Raw genomic sequence first — 25938 nt, 5'->3', positions numbered from 1 at the left:
AGGGAACCAGCATCTCTGACTATTATTTGTGGAGTCAGGGCTTGAGAAGCCCTGCTCTCCCTAAGTAGGACTGGAGGGGGGGAATTTCCCTCCAAGTCACTATCTTCATCCTCTGAGTTGCCATCCTCAGAGGGGTTGGCCTTTTCAAACTCTGCCAAAAGCTCCTGGAGCTGTACTTTGGTAGGTTTGGGGCCCATTGCTATTTTCTTTAGTTTACAGAGTGACCTTAGCTCTCTCATCTGTAGATGGAGGTAAGGTGTGGTGTCGAGTTCCACCACATTCACATCTGTGCTAGACATTATGCTTCTAAAAGTTGGAATACTTTTTAAGAAACTAAAACTGGTTCTAGAATCTAATTCAAACTTTTACAAACTTTTAAACTCTAAAAGAAATGCTAAACAGGATCTAACACAAGGCCCTAGCAGGTCTTTTAAGAATTTAGAAAACTTTTCAAATTGCAAAAATCAATTTCTAATGACAATTTTGGAATTTGTCGTGTGATCAGGTATTGGCTGAGTAGTCCAGCAAATGCAAAGTCTTGTACCCCACCGCTGATCCACCAATGTAGGAAGTTGGCTCTGTATGTGCTATTTCAAAGTAAGGAATAGCATGCACAGAGTCCAAGGGTTCCCCTTAGAGGTAAAATAGTGGTAAAAATAGATAATACTAATGCTCTATTTTGTGGTAGTGTGGTCGAGCAGTAGGCTTATCCAAGGAGTAGTGTTAAGCATTTGTTGTACATACACATAGACAATAAATGAGGTACACACACTCAGAGACAAATCCAGCCAATAGGTTTTTATATAGAAAAATATCTTTTCTTAGTTTATTTTAAGAACCACAGGTTCAAATTCTACATGTAATAGCTCATTCGAAAGGTATTGCAGGTAAGTACTTTAGGAACTTCAAATCATCAAAATTGCATGTATACTTTTCAAGTTATTCACAAATAGCTGTTTTAAAAGTGGACACTTAGTGCAATTTTCACAGTTCCTAGGGGAGGTAAGTATTTGTTAGTTTTACCAGGTAAGTAAGACACTTACAGGGTTCAGTTCTTGGTCCAAGGTAGCCCACCGTTGGGGGTTCAGAGCAACCCCAAAGTCACCACACCAGCAGCTCAGGGCCGGTCAGGTACAGAGTTCAAAGTGGTGCCCAAAACACATAGGCTAGAATGGAGAGAAGGGGGTGCCCCGGTTCCGGTCTGCTTGCAGGTAAGTACCCGCGTCTTCGGAGGGCAGACCAGGGGGGTTTTGTAGGGCACCGGGGGGGACACAAGTCCACACAGAAATTTCACCCTCAGCAGCGCGGGGGCGGCCGGGTGCAGTGTAGAAACAAGCGTCGGGTTTGTAATGGAAGTCAATGGGAGATGTAGGGATCTCTTCAGCGCTGCAGGCAGGCAAGGGGGGGGTTCCTCGGGGAAACCTCCACTTGGGCAAGGGAGAGGGACTCCTGGGGGTCACTCCTCCAGTGAAAGTCCGGTCCTTCAGGTCCTGGGGGCTGCGGGTGCAGGGTCTCTCCCAGGTGTCGGGACTTAGGATTCAAAGAGTCGCGGTCAGGGGAAGCCTCGGGATTCCCTCTGCAGGCGGCGCTGTGGGGGCTCAGGGGGGACAGGTTTTTGTACTCACAGTCTTAGAGTAGTCCTGGGGTCCCTCCTGAGGTGTTGGGTCGCCACCAGCCGAGTCGGGGTCGCCGGGTGCAGTGTTGCAAGTCTCACGCCTTTTGCGGGGAGCTTGCAGGGTTCTTTAAAGCTGCTGGAAACAAAGTTGCAGCCTTTCTTGGAGCAGGTCCGCTGTCCTCGGGAGTTTCTTGTCTTTTCGAAGTAGGGGCAGTCCTCAGAGGATGTCGAGGTCGCTGGTCCCTTTGGAAGGCGTCGCTGGAGCAGGATCTTTGGAAGGCAGGAGACAGGCCGGTGAGTTTCTGGAGCCAAGGCAGTAGTCGTCTTCTGGTCTTCCTCTGCAGGGGTTTTCAGCTAGGCAGTCCTTCTTCTTGTAGTTGCAGGAATCTAATTTTCTAGGGTTCAGGGTAGCCCTTAAATACTAAATTTAAGGGCGTGTTTAGGTCTGGGGGGTTAGTAGCCAATGGCTACTAGCCCTGAGGGTGGGTACACCCTCTTTGTGCCTCCTCCCAAGGGGAGGGGGTCACAATCCTAACCCTATTGGGGGAATCCTCCATCTGCAAGATGGAGGATTTCTAAAAGTCAGAGTCACCTCAGCTCAGGACACCTTAGGGGCTGTCCTGACTGGCCAGTGACTCCTCCTTGTTGCTTTCTTTGTTCCCTCCAGCCTTGCCGCCAAAAGTGGGGGCCGTGGCCGGAGGGGGCGGGCAACTCCACTAAGCTGGAGTGCCCTGCTGGGCTGTGACAAAGGGGTGAGCCTTTGAGGCTCACCGCCAGGTGTCACAGCTCCTGCCTGGGGGAGGTGTTAGCATCTCCACCCAGTGCAGGCTTTGTTACTGGCCTCAGAGTGACAAAGGCACTCTCCCCATGGGGCCAGCAACATGTCTCTGGTGTGGCAGGCTGCTGGAACTAGTCAGCCTACACAGACAGTCGGTTAAGTTTCAGGGGGCACCTCTAAGGTGCCCTCTGTGGTGTATTTTACAATAAAATGTACACTGGCATCAGTGTGCATTTATTGTGCTGAGAAGTTTGATACCAAACTTCCCAGTTTTCAGTGTAGCCATTATGGTGCTGTGGAGTTCGTGTTTGACAGACTCCCAGACCATATACTCTTATGGCTACCCTGCACTTACAATGTCTAAGGTTTTGTTTAGACACTGTAGGGGTACCATGCTCATGCACTGGTACCCTCACCTATGGTATAGTGCACCCTGCCTTAGGGCTGTAAGGCCTGCTAGAGGGGTGTCTTACCTATACTGCATAGGCAGTGAGAGGCTGGCATGGCACCCTGAGGGGAGTGCCATGTCGACTTACTCGTTTTGTCCTCACTAGCACACACAAGCTGGCAAGCAGTGTGTCTGTGCTGAGTGAGAGGTCTCCAGGGTGGCATAAGACATGCTGCATCCCTTAGAGACCTTCCTTGGCATCAGGGCCCTTGGTACTAGAAGTACCAGTTACAAGGGACTTATCTGGATGCCAGGGTCTGCCAATTGTGGATACAAAAGTACAGGTTAGGGAAAGAACACTGGTGCTGGGGCCTGGTTAGCAGGCCTCAGCACACTTTCAATTGTAAACATAGCATCAGCAAAGGCAAAAAGTCAGGGGGCAACCATGCCAAGGAGGCATTTCCTTACAGCTATTATTTATTCACATTGGGATGTGAGAATAAAAAACCATGAAAAATAAGAAATGAATAGTGATAAAACGAGGACTGTGTAGTTTTCTCCTCACTGTTGGTATCCAGTTATAAGGGAGACAATTCAAACTCCAAATTCTGATGCTGAGAACTCAATGGCAGATATATACTACCGATTCTCTGTTTGTCTATGTAAAATAGTGTAGGGAAATCCAAGGCTTTCCAAGATATATATTGTTGTGCTTATCAAGTATGTCTTATTTATATATGGATGAACCACTGAGGATGTACATACAGGTCATTAGCTGTTGATAGTTCCAGTATGGCGCCTGCCCTCATAGCCCTCTAACTGTTTTGTAGACTGTTTTCTATGGTTAGTCATTATATATAGACTTTTGACCATGGTACGATCATGTGATCGAGGCCAGTGCGAAAAAATCTATTCCAGATTGCACCTTTTCTTGTTTCACAGTTTTGATTAAGGCATGCTGTCTGCACATTTTGTCTGCATTTATATGGATCACCTTGGCAGAACAATAATTCGTCCCTCTGAGGAACAAAGATGTGTGATACAGAGATATTTGATAAATAAATCTGTTATAGTTTGGCAGACCTACCCTGTAAATTGCTTTTGGGTGTAGCAGAGAGCTTTAAATGTGCAATGTTTGGCCACAGGGAGCCAGTTCAAGGGTAGAACAATGGTGGGTCATCCTAACTAATCTTCGCAGACCTGGCTGCCGTATTCTGTATTAATTGAAGATGCTGTAGCCATTAGACAGGAATGCCCAGAAATAAGGGGATTGCAGTAATCTAAATGACTAATAATAAGTGTCTGTACCACAGTTCTCAAAAAGGTACTTTGCACAAAAGGGGAGACCTTTCTCAGCTCTGCAACAGATGAAAACCTGTAGATGTAAGCTTGTTCATGTGCGGTCCAAACCTTAAATTCACATCATAGTGACACCCAAGTTATGTGGACTGGTTTCTGATGTACCACGCCTTGAGGCCACCAAGTAGGTGACCACATAGACAGCTTTTCATACACCACGACCTCTATCACATCTGTGTTTATCCTCCAGGAGTTAACATCCATGAAGTGGTCCACTGATGTGAGGCAGCATTTAAATTGGTCTTGTATGAACGCAAATGACCTCTCTCAAGCCACAGCATAATGTGGGTGTCATTGGCATTTAAATTGAATTGAAACCCAAAGGAAGAGAAGAGTTTGGCTGAAGACGTCACATACATGTTGAACAAAGTTCCGCTAAAGAACGAGCCCTGTGGGATGCCACAGTTCAGATAACAAGGAGCAGACTGGACAGGGCAAAAATGAACAGTCTGTGTCCTCTGACCGAAAAAGGTTCCAACCAACTCTGAGCCTTCCAGAGTATGTCCACCATAACAAGTAAAAGGGCTACTGAGCCACCATTTTTTAAGATCATTCTGATGTCATTGAATGTGGCCGTCAGCACATTCTCTGTACTAAAACCAGGGCAAAAGCCAGACTGGAATCTATTGAGCACCACACTCTCATCAGTGTGTTGAGATAGAAGTGTACTAACATGACTCTCCATACATTTGGCCATAACAGGCAAAAGAGAGATCGAGCAATAATTAACCAAGATTTGTGGATGTGTGATACGTTTCTTTTATAGAGGAATAACAACTGCAAATTTACAGAAGTCTGCAGCTTGGCCAATGGCACGATCCATTACAGAGAGAAGTAATCACTGTTGCTAAGGCAAGATCTTGAAACGTTTTGCAGGGCATCCATTGGGGAACCTGACCTCATAGTTGTGAGAGTAGCTGACAAACTAACTTCTGTAATCAGACCAATCTTAGATCATGGTCCTAAAGTAGAAGCAAGAGGGCTAGGGAGCGGGTTAATTGATGGTCTCAGCATTATTGAAAGAGAAGGAGGCAGTAAGATGCTCAATCTTCCCAATAAAAAAGAAATGCTAATTCCGAACACAATGTTTTAGATGCCCCACCCGCTGTGGAGGTGGTCTCTGGGTCAACCAAAGTCGTATAGAAAGAAAACACCTCTTTTTTTTTTTTTTAGACTCTATCTTCAAGGATCCTTTGCTAGTATTAATTTGCCTGTGCCTCTATAATAAGTACTTTATAATGTTTAAGTGTCTGTTTTATAAGTCTGCTTCCATTTGGCACTGGTAATCGTAACCACCTGCCACTTCTTGCAATTAATACGAAAAAGATAGCCTTATGGTCCATCCATGTAAGTTCAATATGGTGACATTACTCTTCTGCCTTCTCACCCGCATATATCTGTTCTTGGATGTTACTGCTGGCCATATGCGTGGGCTCATGTATGTGCTGGAGCAGATTCAAAATTAAAACATTTGCGTAAATCTTAGGCAGTTTTATCTGAGGCGACGGCCGCATGCAAATGAAAGTCTTTCAGCAAATTGACATTCCTTGCCCTGAGATGGGCCATAGCCATGGCTTCATAAATAGAAGCTATGAACCTACCTCTTGGACCTAGAGGTCTGTATATCCGCATTAGCTTGATTTGATCCCTTAAAATGTATTTGAATAATAGGGGGTAGAAACGCAGTGTATAATAGTTTGCTCACTGCCCAAGGTAAAACAACCAGTTATTTTTTTATGACTCGCTGTTTGGTCCTTCCATCTCCTCCCTCCAAACCCTTGCCCTCCCCCCAGGGCAGCCTATACTATTTGCCGTAATTGATCGAGGATGTGTATTTTGTTTATATGTATATATTTTAGTTCTGTGGAATACTAACATTGTGTTTTTAAATAGGTAACACCAAACTGCCGCGTTGCCTTGAGGAATGACAGTTACACCCTTCACAAAATTCTTCCAAATAAAGTGGATCCTCTTGTGTCCTTGATGATGGTTGAAAAAGTTCCTGATTCAACATATGAAATGATTGGCGGTCTAGACAAGCAAATAAAAGAAATTAAGGAAGTAATTGAACTTCCTGTCAAGCACCCTGAACTGTTTGAAGCATTGGGAATTGCTCAACCAAAGGTACTCTCATGCTAAATCACGAAATGTATCATCAATTTACTTAAAATACCATATTTGAGGGAAGGACCTAGCTCTGTTGCTGTTCTAAATCTAGGTAGTATCTTTAAAATGCTAATTTGGGCCATCAGTGCTTATGTGTAATCCTTTGTATATAGTTTATAAAAAGCTTCAAGGTTTCGAAGGAAAAGGTAATTGGTTTACTGGGGGTCCAATAAACCTCTGCACCAGAAAGGGAACCTGTTCTGATTTAATATCTCAAGATACGATCTGACCCATGAGGTTGGTGCAACCATTCCTTGTATTCTATTACTAGGTTTCTGTAGCACATTATCTTGTCTTTGAGGCCCAAATAAGTTTGAGGATAGGACTGCAGGCAGCATGTATTAACAAGTGAGAGTTGTGGCCTGGAGGGACCAAGCCTTGGTTATGGCCTGTCTGAATTACACATGATTGTTGATTGATCTGAATTTCTCAGACGGTTTATTCCCGTATGTGCGTCTCTGAGAAGAAGCTTCTTCCTATTCATGGTAAGTAGGAACTAGCAGCAGTGGGTCAATTCTTTGATCTCTGGTTTCTGCCCTGGGTGTAAAGTACAAGGTTTGATTGTAAAAAGGTATGTTTCATCCCAGAGATAAACCGGTGTGCAGCGCTCAGGCCTTGGAAGGATATTCTTCTGGCCACTGCTAACCATTGTATGTTTTGAGGCCAGGTAACTTGGCTCTGTTTGTTTAAGTTGAGAAAATTCTATCCTCTGTGCTCTGTATTTTTGAACTTTGCTAATTGATTTTCTAGTGAGTCCAATGTACTGGTTTGGTTGCATAACCCAGCCTTTGTATCATCAGATCCATCGGTGCCTGTATTCTTTGTGGGAGCACTATTTAGTGGTAGATGGGTTGTTGAAATATCATCATGTTGAATTAGTTTCTTTTCACTGTGTTGCCTTGTTAATGGGTAAGAGGCCAGAGTCCGTAATTACTGAAAGATTATCACTTTAGTCGAAATAGTTGAGGGCTGTCCCATTTCTTAGACTCAAGTAGGTATTGGGTTATAGTTTTGTCAAGATCTACATGAGTATTTCTGTTTTTGAGAAGTGAAGTTTGAAATGATTCTTTAGTAAAGTCAAAGTGTCTTGACTAGTAGTTGGTGGTTAAAGATACCGAAAGCTAATGATGAGTCTAGTAGCAGTAGAGCAGCTACCACGTTGTTGAACACAAAGAGGAGGAGATTAGTTCTTTCACTGTAGAGGACTCCAGTAGGAATGATTTTAAGATGTTTGGTGGGCAGGGGTTCGCTGGCAAACTAGCGATTGGGTATAGCTCTAGTTAGGTCATGGGTTTCTTTTTGAGATGAAAAGTTTGAGCTTATTGAATTATACGGATTGTTCAGTTTGAAGGAGGACCATCTGAGAGAATGCTTCTCAGTTTAGAGAGAAAAAGGTTTCAAGGTTGGCGGTTTTCTTGATGGAGTGGTTTGCTATTGTATTGCACAGTTCTTGGATGAGCTTAATCTTTATTGAAGTGCTGCTAGGTTCATGAAATTTGTTGGCTATTAAGAGATTTTTTGTTGGTCATGTAGCCTCTGTGATGCTTTGTGCCTGGTATGATGCCTGAGCCTTTTTAATGGCTATTCTGTAGATTTTGCCCTTAGTCATTTGTTTATTGTCTATGTTGAGTGCTCCTCACTAAAGTCTGTATGAGTGATCTGGTTTCTGTTTTGTACTTTTCCATTTCATTTAAACCAACAAGCTGTCCTTCTGCTACGTTGCAGATGCATATGTGCTTTTTTTAGGACCACCACAACTGGTTTTTTTTTTTATATTTCCAATGCAGTAAGTGGTGAGGACCAGAGGGATTCTCGGAATGAGTTCACACTGAATTTCTTCCAGTTTCTGGCAGCCATTTTTATATTCAGCCTTAGAGAATGTTTGATTGGCTTGGACATTGGCAAAAAGTGAATGGGTTTGGTGAATGTTTTCAGAGTCAGAGATAATACTTCTTAGGGCAAATATAGCATTGTGTATCTGGCAAACTTAGTGGATTGTTCTGGTGGCTAATGGCAGAGTGATAACATTTTGGAGGGGAGGCAGGAGGTCTGCCATAGTAGGGTTGGCTTGTCAAACCAGATGTTGAAGTCCCCAGCATACACGTTTTCTTTTGGTTCACAATTATGGCGGCAATTGAGTCCAGAAGGGCATTCCTCGTAAACAGTGTTGTATGGAGGAGGTTGATAAATTGTATGTGTGGGGAGGATTGGAGGGTTGAAGGTTGCGGATGGGGAGCCTTTAGCTATGATTGATTTACATTCCATGACGACTCCTTGGTGTCGCATACAGGCATGGTCTTGTTGTGGACCATTACTGGCTCACATTCCTGTTTGGTGTATTTTTATTTTTGAAGAAGGTTGGGTATCAGCCAGGTATTTCTTCCTTGCTTATGTTTGCCAAGCCGAGTTTCATTTATGAAATCTGCCAGTGGGCCATAGATATGATTTCTGTTTTTGCTCGGGGATCTCACATTAATTAGTGTTGTCTAGTATTGATGATAGGTGGTTGATTTCTCGTTTGGGCAATTCTAATATTTGTCTGAGTCCTGTTACAGTATGGACTTCTTAAAAATAGAAGTTATCAGCTTCACAATTGGAACTCTGTATGATGCATTCTGCAGTCATGTCCTCTAATATGTCAGAACACACTTCTGGTTGAGACTGGTGTAGATCTGTGGTGGGAAAAGGGGCACAATCAAGAGGTAAAGGAGCAAATATTTGAGCAGTATAGCAATCCTGAGAAATTAATATTCAAGAGTCCCAATAGCAGACATCAAATACAAAGCTACCCATGATGAGCTCAGTTGTAGAGCAAATGTAAAACGTAGCAGAGGATCTTGAATACCCCCAAAAAACTCTCCTTCCAATTATTTCATGTCAGTGAGTGAGAGTACCTCCACAAATAAACTGAAGGTTTGCGCATGCTCAGTGTGTTAAATTTAGAGAAAGCAAGCAGAGTACTAAGGACAAGCGGAGTGTATCGACCAAGAAAGGTAAAGCAAGGGTGTGATGCTTGTGAATCGCACAAATGGATGCAGAGTGTGTGTAGCCTAAAGCTGAGACACTCTGAGTCATCTTAAAAAGGGAGAGTGACCAGAAATAGAACCAATGCATACTTAACACTGACTAACATATCGTCTGAGCAACAGGAGTCAGAGTTGCTGTGGCAGTAGATCAAAAATGATGCACAGTATAAACAATAGCATGAGACCAAGTAATTGAGAGAGTAATTGTGGATAAAGCCAAAAGACCAAGATTTGTTGCATCAGTTTCTATAGAGAAATAGCATCCATATTGCTAACGGGTGTTGGCATTGAGCACATGCACTTTCGTTGTACCTCAGAGTGTATCATTCTCTTTCATAGCTCTTCTGCTCATGCGAAATACATGTGTGCACTCAAAACTCATGGAAGAGATTGGGTGCCATGATTGTGACATGCACAGTAACTAAAATTGTGGCTTTATTGCTCAGCTCTTTTTGTTTGTTTGCTTGATTTGACAGCTAATGTTTCCAGACCTGAGTGTTTTATCAAATTGCTTGACATCGTAAATATTACATTTTGAGACTCCATTTATAGTTCATTTGGCCCTATGCTGTGGCATTATTCTCCTTGAGAAATGGTTTCCCAGCAGTGCTTCTGTTTAAAGTTAAAATCGGAAACTGTTTGATGCTTAGAATGCAACATGTTTATTCTGAAGCTTGCAAATTTGTTAAGGAATTGCTGGTAATGTGATTATTAGTCATACATTTTTTTGAGAATAACAATGAGGTTAGTTAAATAAGGACAAGATTCAACTTTACTTCAAGCAAGACTTTTTCGACTAAAGTGATAATCTGTTCAATTTAATAATATAAATGTAACTGTTACAATTTCAGGGTGTTTTACTTTATGGACCCCCCGGAACAGGAAAAACTCTTCTTGCACGAGCAGTGGCTCATCACACTGACTGCACCTTTATCAGAGTTTCTGGATCTGAGCTGGTGCAGAAATTCATTGGAGAAGGTAGGATTTAAATAAATTGTCGAGGCCCAAACAATATAGTTTTAGGATGGTTTTGGGGCATTAATATTTACAAGCTTTTGAGTGTCATTTTTAGGTCGAGCGTTAGCGTTCGACCTCGTGTATACTTTTAATATACTTCTTATGGCTTAAAGCGATTTAATTTATTAGTTGCAGTGTCCTTTAAAAATTCTTGCCCGCTAGTGGTCCGTTCTCTCTTTTTCCCACTCCTTTTTCTGTTCCAGAGGAGTGACTAACTTCTATAATATTCCACTTTGGTTTCTTTATCCGTTGCTGTGACTGACTATTTTTGTTATTTCTTTGGTGCGTCCCCTTCCCTGTGGGTGTTTTAGGCTGGTAGCTACCTGCGTTTTATTGCAGAATTCCATTCCTCCCATTGCCTCCTATGTTGCTGACATTTGTTTTGGCTTTATTTCAGTGCTGTCCTGGTTTACCTCTGGCTCCTAAAATAAGCTTATTTTACAAAAGAATCACCCAGTGGTTTAGCCCACTGCTCACGAAAGTCACAATATGCCCTGTCTGGTAGAATGTATCTAAACCTAGAAGCATTCATGTGAAACTTGCTTAGCCTCGCATCGCATCTCTCTCTTTCCAGGGCCCCTCCCTGCCAGCACTCATGACATGGCACACAGGCCATTTCTTATCTCCTTTATTGGGGCCATAAATCTTCTCAGGCTGCTCTGCTATGGGAGGCAATAATGCTTGAAAGACTTTTCATTCTGTTAAAATGAGAAGAAAATACTTTTCCAGCCTTTTTTCAAATTTCTATTCAGACGTTTACTCATTGCAAGGTAGTGCAGTTTTGTTCTTTCTCTTCTCAAGGGCTTGTGATTTCTGATGTCAGTAGCTGCCAGTGACCACAAAAACATGTCAGGAAAAGACGAAATTATGAGACAGAGTTGACCAATTTATGTGGCAAGAAAAGTCCAGCTCTGAATTTACAATGCCAATAGCTTTAACTTAGGAAAATACGAAACCTATTGCATTGCAAATGCTTGTTTTTTAATGTTCCTACTATTAACTATGTCAGCAGCATAGCCAACATTTATTGTCGACAGTTAGCAAGGGACCCAGTGTGAAAAAAATATCTGCAGCTGAAAGGGAACTTTTGTATGTGTTTAGAACATTTTCTTTTATTTTCCTCAAATCCTTCTGTTTTCAAGTTTTTCCTCTCTTCCTTGAGAAAGCAAATGATCGGAGGCAAGGGCAATAGGTGTGTCTGTATAAGTGTCTGTTGTGTAATACTCATACACATTTTGTAACTGCTGTTCTAAACCTGGTTAGCTTAGCCCCATATTTACAATGCATGCATTAAAGGCTTGTAAGTGTTCAGAGTAATTTCTATTTCTCTTATTTATTTTTCTTCTTACATTATTTGTTCTAACCCCTAGGGGCTCGTATGGTCCGCGAGCTGTTTGTGATGGCTAGAGAGCATGCTCCTTCAATTATTTTCATGGATGAAATCGACTCCATAGGCTCTTCTAGACTGGAAGGTGGATCTGGTGGTGACAGTGAAGTACAAAGGACAATGCTTGAGCTGCTTAACCAGCTAGATGGATTTGAAGCTACTAAAAATATTAAGGTGTGTTGTATTAATGTCACATTATTCTTAAAGCATCTGCATTGGCTTCTTGGTTGCATTAATTATCAAACTAGTAACAGATATGGCTTACGGTCTTCAGTTTGTGTTATGAGCTAGTGTTCTGTCAGTCCCTGCTAAGAGGTGCCTTGATGCTTTCATTCAACCTAGTGACTTTCCAGCACATAAGTCACCCAATGAAGTACATACTTGTACAATTTTCAGTTGTATTAGTACAGTCATGGAAGACTGCTGCGTTCTAGAAGACTGAATCACTACATGTGTAGATGAGTTAAGAAGCTATTCATCCAAATCCATGGATTGTGAAGTTGGGGGAGGAGGTGGAAAACTGAAGATTCTTAACAAGAAGAATAGGATTGAAGATGGATTGAGAAAATAAATTAACACAAATGAAGTCACTATTTGTACTAGCCTGCAATGCTGTAAACAAATAGTGGATCCTTCCTCTACATAGTATCCTCTGAAGATTTAACATTTACAGAATCGTAAAGGTATATGGTCAGTTTGTAATGATATGACTTGTTTTGATAAATCAAAGAAAGAGAAGTTGCGGTAGGTCACCTCAATTCAAACTGGCCAACCATGACTCTTTCTGTGATTTATCAGAATTCTGAATAACTAATGTAGAGGGTGAATTACTATCTGTAAATGAAGTACATTAATGCTGTTTCTCCTTCCAAATCAAATGAGGTCATTTGAATCAGCTGCTGCTAAGGAAGTCTGCTGCTTATGTGGAAGTTGACAACATTTATAATTTTATATACAGGTAGTTAACTTGGTCTTGAGCATTCAGGTATGTGTTAACCTATCATACCTAGGTCAGCTAAAAATGTGATGGTCTCAGAGAAAGAATTGGTGTAGTTCATCAGCCGAGGAAGGGTTTTAAAGTAATTTCTACACAGTAAGAAGTATGTCACTCCACATTGAGAAATGTGAAAGCTTAAGATGATTGCCCATTATTGAGATTTGGGATGTGGGCTGCAACCATCCCAGAGAATTTACTGAAAGATCAGACCATGATTTTCTTGGAGATTGTAAAAAGTCTGCCAAATCTGCAAATGAGTTAATAATTCTGTTATTAAGAAAAGCCTGAATATGTATTCCTTTTGTGAAGGAACACCTTCTCTCCAAAAAGAACTCTGCTGCACCACGTAGGTTTGGAAAATAGTACATAATGTAATCAAATGACTACTGGAACAAACATTGCATTTGACCTCAATAACCTCACACCAGCTATCAAAAGGTTATGAAGGAGAGCCAAAGACCTGGACATGCTTCACAGCCATGAGACCTGGACACCTCCCAATCATGTAGTCCACCATGAAGTTCTCTTTTCACAAGCGCATTCTAGAGGAAAATGCAAGGATACCTGTTCACCATCTAAAACATAGACAAAAGTAGATAATGCAGCAGGATAGAAATCCAAAACAAGCCAGGAAATGTACCACTAAATGGCTAAAATAAGATAAAAATCTGAGTTTTGGAATGGACCAGTCAAAGTATGTAGTGGGAACTGGGGAGAGCTGTGCATAAACTGATGTTTCAGACATGACTAGGTAGATCAGTTTTACAAGTAGGAGTGAGCCAGGCTTCATTTTATACAGTGTGAGATGCATCTTTTACAAGGAAATTTGTTGCTGCTAAAGGGGGTGCCACTCCTTAGTAATCATGGAGGGCATTTTTTCATTCAACTACTGAATGCTGGCAGATCGTTTTTCTTTCATAATAATGACAAAAGTTGCTTGTCTTGTAGATTTGTCTGTTTTTAAAATTTGATGAAGACCAGAGCAAGGTCAGATATTTTTTAAAATGTCTCTGTAGAGCTTTAAGAGGTAGTGCTTTTTTGACATCACATACAAATGGGAAACTATGGGGCATTTCTCTTGCAGATTAGTTTGAATATGGTATGATAGACCATGTTTAATTAATTCAACCTTCAGTCATTATTCCTGGAAAGGACGTAGAGGTACTGTCTGAGGCAGTGACTGGGGGATGTGCATATTTCCACACTTTTGGTTTGGCCTAGAGGCTGCTTTAGTTGTCTCACCAATCTCATGTTTTCCACCACATATTTGAAATAAATAAATACATATATATGTGCATACATAGAGTGCTTTTGGGCCACCTTCTTCATGGCACATACATACTCTGTGTATTTTCAGGCAATTCACAAATATTTTTCTTTTGTCTCTGCTCTTTTGATTCAGCATCATGTGAAAGCAAAAATCTTTTTTAGCTGCAGGTGGTGCACCAGTGGAGGAATCTTTATATTTGGGTAGTGTAAAAGACAAGTAGAGAAGGAGTATTTCTGATCTTTCATTTGAGCATGAAAGTGAATATCATATACTTTTTTTTTTTATTTGGTGTGACTTGAAATGTTTCCAACTTCTACATAATGAAGTATTTATTTTGAAATAATTGTTCACACAGCGCGCGTTCAGAGTGCTAGGGGCGCCTGGTGCTTCTGTGCGATGGCATTGGTATTGGCTATCTGGGGAGCCGAGGCCAATGTCATTGCACTATTTCCATTAGGCTGACCGACAGAAACCTCCTGATGAGGAGGTTAGCACTGGTCATTTTGGTGGAAACCTTGTAATAGGTCCATAGGGGAAGACCTCCTGTTGCGGTCCCCTCCCCACGGGCTTGGCGATTGGTCCCGCCAAACTGGTAATGAGGCCCTTAGTGTCAAAATCATTATAAGATTAGATTTCTTGCAACATGAAACATGCACATAATGCTCAACAACGAACTTATAGCTGTCAGTCTGAAGAAAGAGAAACATACTTGACTGTTGGGAAGACCATTAACCGCTTTGGTGCGGGCGTCGGCCACTGGCCGACGCCCACACACCCTCCCTGGTGCGGGTCACGACCAGTGGCCGACACCAGGAAGGGCATTAATAAATCCTCAGGTGGGGAAAACGGCCTTTTCCACATTCGGGAAGGCCTCGTAAGAAAGGGGAGAGTCTCCCCTTTCTTACGAGGCCTTCCTGAAAGTGTTTCCTGGCCCCCGGTCGCAGCTGTGCTGCGATAGGGGGCCAGGAAACACTTTCAGGTTTCCTGGCCCCCCCGATCGCAGCACAGCTGCGATCGGGGGGTCCAGGAAACCGTTTGAAAAGGCCTCGTAAGAAAGGGGAGACTCTCCCCTTTCTTACGAGGCCTTCTGAAACTATTTCTGGCCCCCGATCGCAGCTGTGCACAGCTGCGATCGGGGGGCCAGGAAACCGTTTGAAAAGGCCCGTTTTCCGGGGGGGCCACCCCCCAAAAGTGAAATCCCTGGTGTCTAGTGGGGTTTCCTGGCCCCCGATCGCAGCTGTGCTGCGATCGGGGGCCAGAAACAGTTTCAGAAGGCCTCGTAAGAAAGGGGAGTGTAGGAAGTTGGCTCTGTATGTGCTATTTCAAAGTAAGGAATAGCATGCACAGAGTCCAAGGGTTCCCCTTAGAGGTAAAATAGTGGTAAAAATAGATAATACTAATGCTCTATTTTGTGGTAGAGTGGTCGAGCAGTAGGCTTATCCAAGGAGTAGTGTTAAGCATTTGTTGTACATACACATAGACAATAAATGAGGTACACACACTCAGAGACAAATCCAGCCAATAGGTTTTTGTATAGAAAAAATATCTTTTCTTAGTTTATTTTAAGAACCACAGGTTCAAATTCTACATGTAATATCTCATTCGAAAGGTATTGCAGGTAAGTACTTTAGGAACTTTAAATCATAAAAATTGCATGTATACTTTTCAAGTTATTGACAAATAGCTGTTTTAAAAGTGGACACTTAGTGCAATTTTCACAGTTCCTGGGGGAGGTAAGTATTTGTTAGGTTAACCAGGTAAGTAAGACACTTACAGGGCTTAGTTCTTGGTCCAAGGTAGCCCACCGTTGGGGGTTCAGAGCAACCCCAAAGTCACCACACCAGCAGCTCAGGGCCGGTCAGGTGCAGAGTTCAAAGTGGTGCCCAAAACACATAGGCTAGAATGGAGAGAAGGGGGTGCCCCGGTTCTGGTCTGCTTGCAGGCAAGTACCCGCGTCTTCGGAGGGCAGACCAGGGGGGTTTTGTAGGGCACCGGGGGGGACACAAGTCCACACAGAAATTTCACCCTCAGCAGCGCGGGGGCGGCCGGGTGCAGTGTAGAAACAAGCGTCGGGTTTGTAATGGAAGTCAATGGGAGATCTAGGGATCTCTTCAGCGCTGCAGGCAGGCAAGGGGGGGGTTCCTCGGGGAAACCTCCACTTGGGCAAGGGAGAGGGACTCCTGGGGGCCACTCCTCCAGTGAAAGTCCGGTCCTTCAGGTCCTGGGGGCTGCGGGTGCAGGGTCTCTCCCAGGTGTCGGGACTTAGGATTCAAAGAGTCGCGGTCAGGGGAAGCCTCGGGATTCCCTCTGCAGGCGGCGCTGTGGGGGCTCAGGGGGGACAGGTTTTTGTACTCACAGTCTTAGAGTAGTCCTGGGGTCCCTCCTGAGGTGTTGGATCGCCACCAGCCGAGTCGGGGTCGCCGGGTGCAATGTTGCAAGTCTCACGCTTCTTGCGGGGAGCTTGCAGGGTTCTTTAAAGCTGCTGGAAACAAAGTTGCAGCTTTTCTTGGAGCAGGTCCGCTGTCCTCGGGAGTTTCTTGTCTTTTCGAAGCAGGGGCAGTCCTCAGAGGATGTCGAGGTCGCTGGTCCCTTTGGAAGGCGTCGCTGGAGCAGGATCTTTGGAAGGCAGGAGACAGGCCGGTGAGTTTCTGGAGCCAAGGCAGTTGTCGTCTTCTGGTCTTTCTCTGCAGGGGTTTTCAGCTAGGCAGTCCTTCTTCTTGTAGTTGCAGGAATCTAATTTTCTAGGGTTCAGGGTAGCCCTTAAATACTAAATTTAAGGGCGTGTTTAGGTCTGGGGGGTTAGTAGCCAATGGCTACTAGCCCTGAGGGTGGGTACACCCTCTTTGTGCCTCCTCCCAAGGGGAGGGGGTCACAATCCTAACCCTATTGGGGGAATCCTCCATCTGCAAGATGGAGGATTTCTAAAAGTCAGAGTCACCTCAGCTCAGGACACCTTAGGGGCTGTCCTGACTGGCCAGTGACTCCTCCTTGTTGCTTTCTTTGTTCCCTCCAGCCTTGCCGCCAAAAGTGGGGGCCGTGGCCGGAGGGGGCGGGCAACTCCACTAAGCTGGAGTGCCCTGCTGGGCTGTGACAAAGGGGGGAGCCTTTGAGGCTCACCGCCAGGTGTCACAGCTCCTGCCTGGGGGAGGTGTTAGCATCTCCACCCAGTGCAGGCTTTGTTACTGGCCTCAGAGTGACAAAGGCACTCTCCCCATGGGGCCAGCAACATGTCTCTGGTGTGGCAGGCTGCTGGAACTAGTCAGCCTACACAGACAGTCGGTTAAGTTTCAGGGGGCACCTCTAAGGTGCCCTCTGTGGTGTATTTTACAATAAAATGTACACTGGCATCAGTGTGCATTTATTGTGCTGAGAAGTTTGATACCAAACTTCCCAGTTTTCAGTGTAGCCATTATGGTGCTGTGGAGTTCGTGTTTGACAGACTCCCAGACCATATACTCTTATGGCTACCCTGCACTTACAATGTCTAAGGTTTTGTTTAGACACTGTAGGGGTACCATGCTCATGCACTGGTACCCTCACCTATGGTATAGTGCACCCTGCCTTAGGGCTGTAAGGCCTGCTAGAGGGGTGTCTTACCTATACTGCATAGGCAGTGAGAGGCTGGCATGGCACCCTGAGGGGAGTGCCATGTCGACTTACTCGTTTTGTCCTCACTAGCACACACAAGCTGGTAAGCAGTGTGTCTGTGCTGAGTGAGAGGTCTCCAGGGTGGCATAAGACATGCTGCAGCCCTTAGAGACCTTCCTTGGCATCAGGGCCCTTGGTACTAGAAGTACCAGTTACAAGGGACTTATCTGGATGCCAGGGTCTGCCAATTGTGGATACAAAAGTACAGGTTAGGGAAAGAACACTGGTGCTGGGGCCTGGTTAGCAGGCCACAGCACACTTTCAATTGTAAACATAGCATCAGCACAGGCAAAAAGTCAGGGGGCAACCATGCCAAGGAGGCATTTCCTTACAGGGAGAGTCTCCCCTTTCTTACGAGGCCTTTTCAAACGGTTTCCTGGCCCCCGATCGCAGCACAGCTGCGATCGGGGGCCAGGAAACCCCACTAGACACCAGGGATTTCACTTTTGGGGGGCGGAAAACGCCCGCCCCCCCCGGCATAATTTTTTTTGTTAAAAGAAAAGGTAGGTGCCCCCCAGGGGATTTAAAAAAAAAACAAAAAAAATGAAATGACAGGGGGTCGCCCGTGGGCAGGGTGACCCCCTGTGGGGGCATTTTTTTTTTTTAGATGTTGTAGGGTTTCCCTGGGGGCCATTTTGACCCCCAAGGAAACCATACAACAACAAAAAAAAAATATATGTATATATATATCTATGTATATATGTATATCTATGTATATATGTATATATATATCTATGTGTGTGTGTGTGTGTATATATATATATATATATATATATATATATATATATATATGTATGTAGATCTGTATCAAAGAGATTTATAAAGCGCGCTACTCACCTGTGAGGGTCTCAAGGCGCTGGGGGGGGGGGGGGGGCGGGGGGAGGGAAAGTGGCTGGGACGTTCACTGTTCAAAAAGCCAGGTTTTGAGGCCCTTCCTGAAAAGAAGTAGGTTTTGGGTCTTGCGAAGGTGGGTTGTGAGTGCGTTCCAGGTTTTGGGTGCAAGGTAGGAGAAAAGGATCTGCCTCCGGTGGTGGTGTGTTTGATGCGGTGGACAGAGGCGAGAGAGAGGTCAGCTGAGCGGACGTTTCGTGTGGGGGTGTGGAAGGTGACTCTCGTTGAGGTAGGCAGGGCCTGTGTTGTGGAGTGATTTGTGTGCGAGGATGAGGATCTTGAAGGTGATCCTTTTGTCAATGGGGAGCCAGTGGAGGGATTTGAGGTGTGGAGAGATGTGTTCGTGTCGGCAGAGGTCGAGGATGAGTCGTGCTGCTGAGTTCTGGATGCGTGTAGTTTGCGCTTGAGTTTTAGAGTGGTGCCGGCGTAGAGGGCGTTTCCGTAATCAAGCCTGCTGCTGATGAGTGCGTGAGTGACAGTTTTTCTGGTCTCTGTGGGGATCCATTTGAATGTTTTTCAGTATACGGAGTTTGTTGAAGCATGAGGAGGTATGAGCGTTGATTTGTTGAGTCATCGAGAGGGAGGAGTCTAGGATGATGCTGAGGTTGCGTGCGTGGTTGGCGGGGGTGGGTGCAGGGCCTAGCGTGGTGGGCCACCATGGGGGGTCCCAGGTGTTTTTGTGTGGGCCAAAGAGGATTATTTCGGTTTTGCTTGAGTTGAGTTTCAGGTGGTTGGCTGTCATATATATATCACTTTTGTCAATATGTGTGTGGTTTCCCTGGGGGGGAAAAGGGTCCGACTTGTCTAGTGGCAGTTTTAGTGCATAAAGAAGCGCAGAAGGTTTATATGCCTACTGCAAAGAGCACATCTGTATTTTATGTAAATAGCTGAGTACATTAGTAAAGTCTATGGAGAGATGAAGGGCACTTTTGCTGGGTGGTAATGAGGGAATCCGAGGAGGAGGGAGTGGGAGCACCAATAATGATTGTTGGACTGGGCGCAGGAGGTGCTAAAGACTGTGACGAATGGTATGTGACAAGGTGTTTTTTGAGTGTCTTGAAAGTACGTGCTGATTGAGGGAAGAAGCGCAGGTAAGGTGGCCTCTACTGTTGCACGTATCTCACACACACCATCGATTTTGTGACTGTCTACGTAGTCTAGTGTTTTAGAGCAACAGTTTAGCCAATAGCAGAGATGGCATCTTGATGGATGACTGCTGCCTGCACTCGGGTTATAGAGGACCGCTCTGACATAGGATCAGAGACTGAGACATCAGATACTGAGACAGCATCTGAGGGATAGGACAATGGCGCAGACTCTGGGAGTGATATTTCAGTCAGAGGAGTCCCATTCGAAAACTCCTCTTCCAGTACATTATGAGGGAGGTGATGAGGACAGTCCTGCTGTCCCTTCGCAAGCTGTTCGTGCAACTGGGTAATAGTGGGTTAGGCCAACCCAGAGAGCAGGTGAATGCGGCGGCAAGCAGAGAGAGAGTGCTCTCTTGGGAGCTCCCCAATTTAGTTCAGCCCCAAATTCCACCACCCAAATCATATTGTGGAGACATCAAAATTGTCTATGGCAAAACAAACTGGTTTTGTAAGGCAGGCACCTGTGTTTTTGGTCCTGGATTCGGCGGCCATATAGAGAAACACACTAAACCCAAACATTTCTGGAAACTAGACATTCGGGGGAGTCCACAGAGGTGTGACTTGTGTGGATTCCCCAAAGTTTTCTTACCCAGAATACCCTGCAAAGCTGAAATGTTGAAAAAAAACCTCTATTTTTCTCGCATTTCTGTCACACAAACTACAAGAATATGCTGGGATCCACAACATTCCTAACACCCAGTGACTCCTCACCTGTCCTGATAAAAACACTACCCCACTTGAGTGCCTACACCTAGTGCCTGTGTCAGGAATGGATCACCCCAGGGTCAACAGCTGCCTCACGTAAGGACCAACATTGACCGTTGTGTGATCTATTCCTGTCGCAGGCACCACGCCTAACCACACAAGTGAGGTATCATATTTATCGGGAAACTTGGGGGAACGCTGGGTGGAAGGAAATTTGTGGCTCCTCTCAGATTCCAGAACTTTCTGTCACCGAAATGTAAGGAAAACGTGTTATTTTAGCCAAATTTTGAGGTTTGCAAAGGATTCTGGGTAACAGAACCTGGTCCGAGCCCCACAAGTCACCTCATCTTGGATTCCCCTGGGTTTCTAGTTTTTAAAAATGTGCTGGTTTGCTAGGTTTCCCCAGGTGCCGGCTGAGCTAGAGGCCAAAATCCACAGGTAGGCACTGTTTTCTATGAAAAAATGTGATGTGTCCACGTTCTGTTTTGGGGCATTTCCTGTCGCGGGCGCTAGGCCTACCCACACAAGTGAGGTATCATTTTTATCGGGAGACTTGGGGGAATGCCGGGTGGAAGGAAATTTGTGGCTCCTCTCAGATTCCAGAACTTTCTGTCACCGAAATGTGAGGAAAACTTGTTTTTTAGCCACTTTTTGAGGTTTGCAAAGGATTCTGGGTAACAGAACCTGGTCCGAGCCCCGCAAGTCACCCCTCCTTGGATTTCCCTAGGTCTCTAGTTTTCAGAAATGCACAGGTTTGGTAGGTTTCCCTAGGTGCCGGCTGAGCTAGAGGCCAAAATCTACAGGTAGGCACTTTGGAAAAAACAGCTGTGTTTTCTATAAAAAAAATAGGATGTGTCCATGTTGTGTTTTGGGGCATTTCCTGTCGCGGGCACTAGGCCTACCCACACAAGTGAGGTATCATTTTTATCGGGAGACTTGGGGGAACATAGAATAGCAAAACAAGTGTTATTGCCCCTTATCTTTCTCTACATTTTTTCCTTCCAAATATAAGAGAGTGTGTAAAAAAAGACGTCTATTTGAGAAATGCCCTGCAATTCACATGCTAGTATGGGCACCTCGGAATTCAGCGATGTGCAAATAACCACTGCTCCTCAAAACCTTATCTTGATCCCATTTTGGAAATGCTAAGGTTTTCTTGATACCTCTTTTTCACTCTTCATATTTTAGCAAATGAATTGCTGTATACCCAGTATAGAATGAAAACCAACTGCAGGGTGCATCTCATTTATTGGCTCTGGGTACCTAGGGTTCTTGATGAACCTACAAGCCGTTTATATCCCCGCAACCAGAAGAGTCCAGCAGACCAAACGGTATATTGCTTTCAGAAATCTGACATCGCAGGAAAAAGTTACAGAGTAAAACATAAAGAAAAATGGCTGTTGTTTTCAGCTCCATTTCAATATTTTTTTTAATTTCAGCTGTTATTTTCTGTAGGAAAACCTTGTAGGATCTACACAAATGACCCCTTGCTGAATTCAGAATTTTGTCTAGTTTTCAGAAATGTTTAGCATTCCTGGATCCAGCATTGGTTTCACACCCATTCCTGTCACTAACTGGAAGGAGGCTGAAAGCATCAAATATAGTAGAAATGGGGTATGTCCCAGTAAAATGCCAAATTTGTGTTGAAAAATTTGGTTTTCTGATTCAAGTCTGCCCGTTCCTGAAAGGTGGGAAGATAGTGATTTCAGCACCAGAAACCCTTTGTTGACGGCATTTTCAGGGAAAAAACCACAAGCCTTCTTTGGCAGCCCTTTTTTCCCATTTTTTTGGAAAAAACAAAATTTTCACTGTATTTTGGCTATTTTCTTGGTCTCCTCCAGGGGAAACCACCAACTCTGGGTACCATTAGAATCCCTAGGATGTTGGAAAAAAAGGACGCAAATTTGGCGTGGTTAGCTTATGGGGACAAAAAGTTATGAAGCCCTAAGCGCGAACTACCCCAAATAGCCAAAAAAGGGCTCAGCACTGGGGGGGAAAAGGCCCAGCAGCTAAGGGGTTAATCATAGATACCAGATCGGTTTTGATCAATTCTCAGTATTAGCTCACTAGAGAAATACAGTGAGATTGAACCAACATTCACATTGCATTGTTGCTGTAATTCTATGTTAATCTTTTTTTATTGGCTTACAGGTTATCATGGCCACTAACAGAATTGATATTTTGGATTCAGCATTGCTGCGGCCAGGGCGAATTGACCGAAAGATTGAGTTCCCACCTCCCAATGAAGAGGTACCTTATTACATACTCATGTACATTTTGGATTATTTTGGTTAATGTAAGCAAGTGCTGAATTAGTTTCTCTTGATGTCCTTTTAAGCAGCAGCAAATGGAACTGAACTTTGACATTTGTGTAGTAACACATTTCCTCATAGACATAGAATGACTAACTCCGTTTGATACATCAGGCCTATTACTTGGCATTCTAGCATAATAGAGTCTGCTAACTATAATCCAAGGTTGAGGAGCCTTCTCTGGTTGCAGATTGGAGTGGCATGTTGTCCTGTTACTAAACTGCCAGGCTTTTCCAGTATCCCTTCTTCTCAGAAGCACACCTAACTAACTAACTGACATGACAGATAAACTTAATGAAGTGTTCATTGTTAATAATTAAATAAGAACCACAGCACTCAATCAAAAAATTATATAGCAGGTTAGGTAAATCGCTAAATATATTATAGTATTTAAAAACACATTCTTAAGTACACAGTAGAAACTGCAGCACAATATCAATTATTTTTCCTTGTAATCTTCTTGGTTTATTTGTATCCAAAAATGTACACACAGTACATATAGTAACAGCTCGTATGAGGTCCAGTAAACAGCCAACACATGTTTCGTCACACAGTGACTTTTTCAAGGCTGCAAATAATGGATACAAGTACTTATAAAAAAATAAAAAACATTTAACGATATATGGACATGACAGCACAACGTGCAAATCAAACGTGCCATGCATTATAAAGGTAATACTAAGCACCATGCATGGATTTGTGTAGTACCAAGGGTCCCCTGTTCATAAAGAGGAAAAATAGTAACACCACATGTGAATCCTAAGTATGACAGCTTATAAAAGTTTGCATATAATGCATTCCAGGAATTATTTGTGAAACCATAACCAAATTGAAGAATGAGTAGTATGATGCCCGATGTAAAGACAATAGCCAATATGTCAGGTCTAGGTATAGCGTAAACCTACCTGGTCGGACGAAACGTAAGGTCCCTCTGTACTAAGATAACGTCAAAGATGAGTAAGCTGTAATAAATATTAAAGCAATGAATTAGCAACCTCACGTGGAAGTTGGAAGATAAAGAGGCTCCATGGTTAAATAATTTATACTGAGCCAAAAACATATATAAGGACACTCTGGTAAGAGCGAAAAATGAAGGTCTAATGCAAATACCTGCATTCGGGTATTTTATAGAAGCAGCGTGGTTCAAAAGTAGTTTGTTCTGTAGCATTGTCTGCATAAGTAGGATCCAGTTTTCAAAATCTTTAGGTACAAGTAATAGTGCAACAGACCATGATAAGTCCCATTCTCTGTTGGAACAAAGAAAAAGGTCCAATTTGAGGATAAAGCCTTATCCCTAGTAGTTATTGACAAACTTGTATATAAGCATGTTTAAAATCGTAGCAACCTCAGGAATAGAGTACCCTAGTCCAATTAAAAATAAATTTTAATAAGCATATAGTGTGAAAGAGGACACGTTGGGGCATCATAAACTATGAAAGATATGAAAAGGTAAATCCCTAGCACGATTATAAACATGTATAAATTGTCTCTAGTTAATAATCACGTATGAACTTGTAAAGCCTGTATGTAATCTTGGGGAAAGGTTACCCAAGTACGAATTATAATTTAAAGTCTTGCTCCCGTATACTATGTACCAAGCACGAATAAGGGCATAATCAAGCATGTAAAAAATAAGTCACTAGCATGGTAGTGTGCACGTACTAAAAAGCTTCTGATTTGGGGGTCATAGAGCTTACTAAAGGCCTGCATTGGATAAGCGTGAGCTTTCTCCCAGTTACCTGATAAGTGGTCCATGCTGTCAGAGTCACCAGATCCTCGGGGTCTGTGCACGTTCCCAACACTTCCACCACAAGACAGCTCCAATACTCTGATTAGATTTATCACAGAGTCTAAGAGAGTCCAAGTGGGGAAAAGGGGATTAGGACGGGAACAGCTGGGAAGGAGACCTATAGGAAGCAAAAGGTTAAACCACAACATCAAAATTACATCTCATGAAATCAGTACCATGCTACAACTCTAAGCTTCGTCTTTTCCGAAAAAACATGAACAACCCTAGAATAGTCCTAAAACTGACTAGGCTTTAGATGACCGAATACCTGAGGAGGAAACAGGAAAAGTTAAATAGGACTTTCAGATTCAAGTACTTTCTTTAGCATGAGAATCAGGAAACACTCTGAGCAATTTCTAAACTACCATATGAATCTCCTTTTAAGAATACATATCAGGAACACACAGCATTACATCTAGAACTCTGGTATTGTTGTGTTCATCTCAGAAAAAACATTGGAAAGTGAATTGCGCACATTGCAGATTTTTATATGAGTATTAAACACCGTAAAGGATTGTGCACCATGAAATCACACAAGGAATAAATCACGCGACGTGTCAACTTGAAATGCTACCAAGAAAATGTCTTAGAATGGTAGCGCACAGTAATTTACATTATTTATACACGAGGAAAGAATTGCGCGCGCGTCTTGCCGATTCAAATGCCACCATACAAATGCCAAGAAATGGTAGCGCACAATGAATAACATGAAAAGCACTCAGGAAAAAAATTGCGCGTCTTGTCGATGCAAATGCCAAGAAATGGTAGCGCAGAATGAATAACATGAAAAAACACTCAAGGAAAGAATCGCGCATGTTGCCGATTCGAATTCCACCATGTAAATGCCAGAAAATGGTAGCGCACAATGAACAGCATGAATTACACACGAGAAGTGAGCCACCATGTAAATGTCAAGAAAAGGTAGCGCGCAATGAACAACACAATTAAATGCTCATGAAACGAGTTGCACGCCTTGCCAACTCGTAAAACATCATGTAAATGTCAAGAAATATCAGCGCGCAATGAACAACAATGTAATAACGAAGTCAAATCTTTATGGAATAAATTGCGCGTCCTACCTATTTGCAAACCACCATACAAATGTCAAAAAAATGGCAGCGTACAAGTAATCTGTTATTCATTTAAGAATTAAAATCAAGAATATGAAAATTCTCAATTACGGTGTTGGAAAATATCCAAACACCGTCTTACCGCCTGGAAACAGTGATCACCAATGAAAGATGAGTGCAGAAGACTGGAAAATCCAAATAGGCTGCCGGGACAGGAGCTCAGGAAGAAGCTGCTGCTCTGCACCGGGACCTCTGAATAGTGAGCACTGGAAGTTGGGCTGACTCTCTTTTATAGAGTCTTGGCCCAGCCTAGAACCACGCCCAGGCATGTTGCAGGGAAAGTCTCTAGAAGGCCCTGGAAAGGGACCACAC

The 25938-nt window shown here is 43.5% G+C and overlaps 1 protein-coding gene across 1 annotated transcript in view; it reads left to right on the top strand.

The window, feature by feature from the left end:
• The window catches only part of LOC138299626 (26S proteasome regulatory subunit 8), a 175192-nt gene that overhangs the window by 48665 nt on the left and 100589 nt on the right, over nt 1-25938 (top strand). The window contains exons 6-9 of the mRNA XM_069238058.1: nt 6034-6264; nt 10184-10310; nt 11720-11910; nt 22547-22645. Of these exons, the coding sequence (XP_069094159.1) occupies nt 6034-6264; nt 10184-10310; nt 11720-11910; nt 22547-22645 (648 nt within the window). The remainder of the gene's footprint in view (nt 1-6033; nt 6265-10183; nt 10311-11719; nt 11911-22546; nt 22646-25938) is intronic.

Source organism: Pleurodeles waltl, chromosome 6 (genome assembly GCF_031143425.1).
Source record: "Pleurodeles waltl isolate 20211129_DDA chromosome 6, aPleWal1.hap1.20221129, whole genome shotgun sequence".
Taxonomy (NCBI): domain Eukaryota; kingdom Metazoa; phylum Chordata; class Amphibia; order Caudata; family Salamandridae; genus Pleurodeles; species Pleurodeles waltl.
Note: the sequence above shows the minus strand (reverse complement) of the source record. Positions and strands in the feature narration are given on the sequence as shown.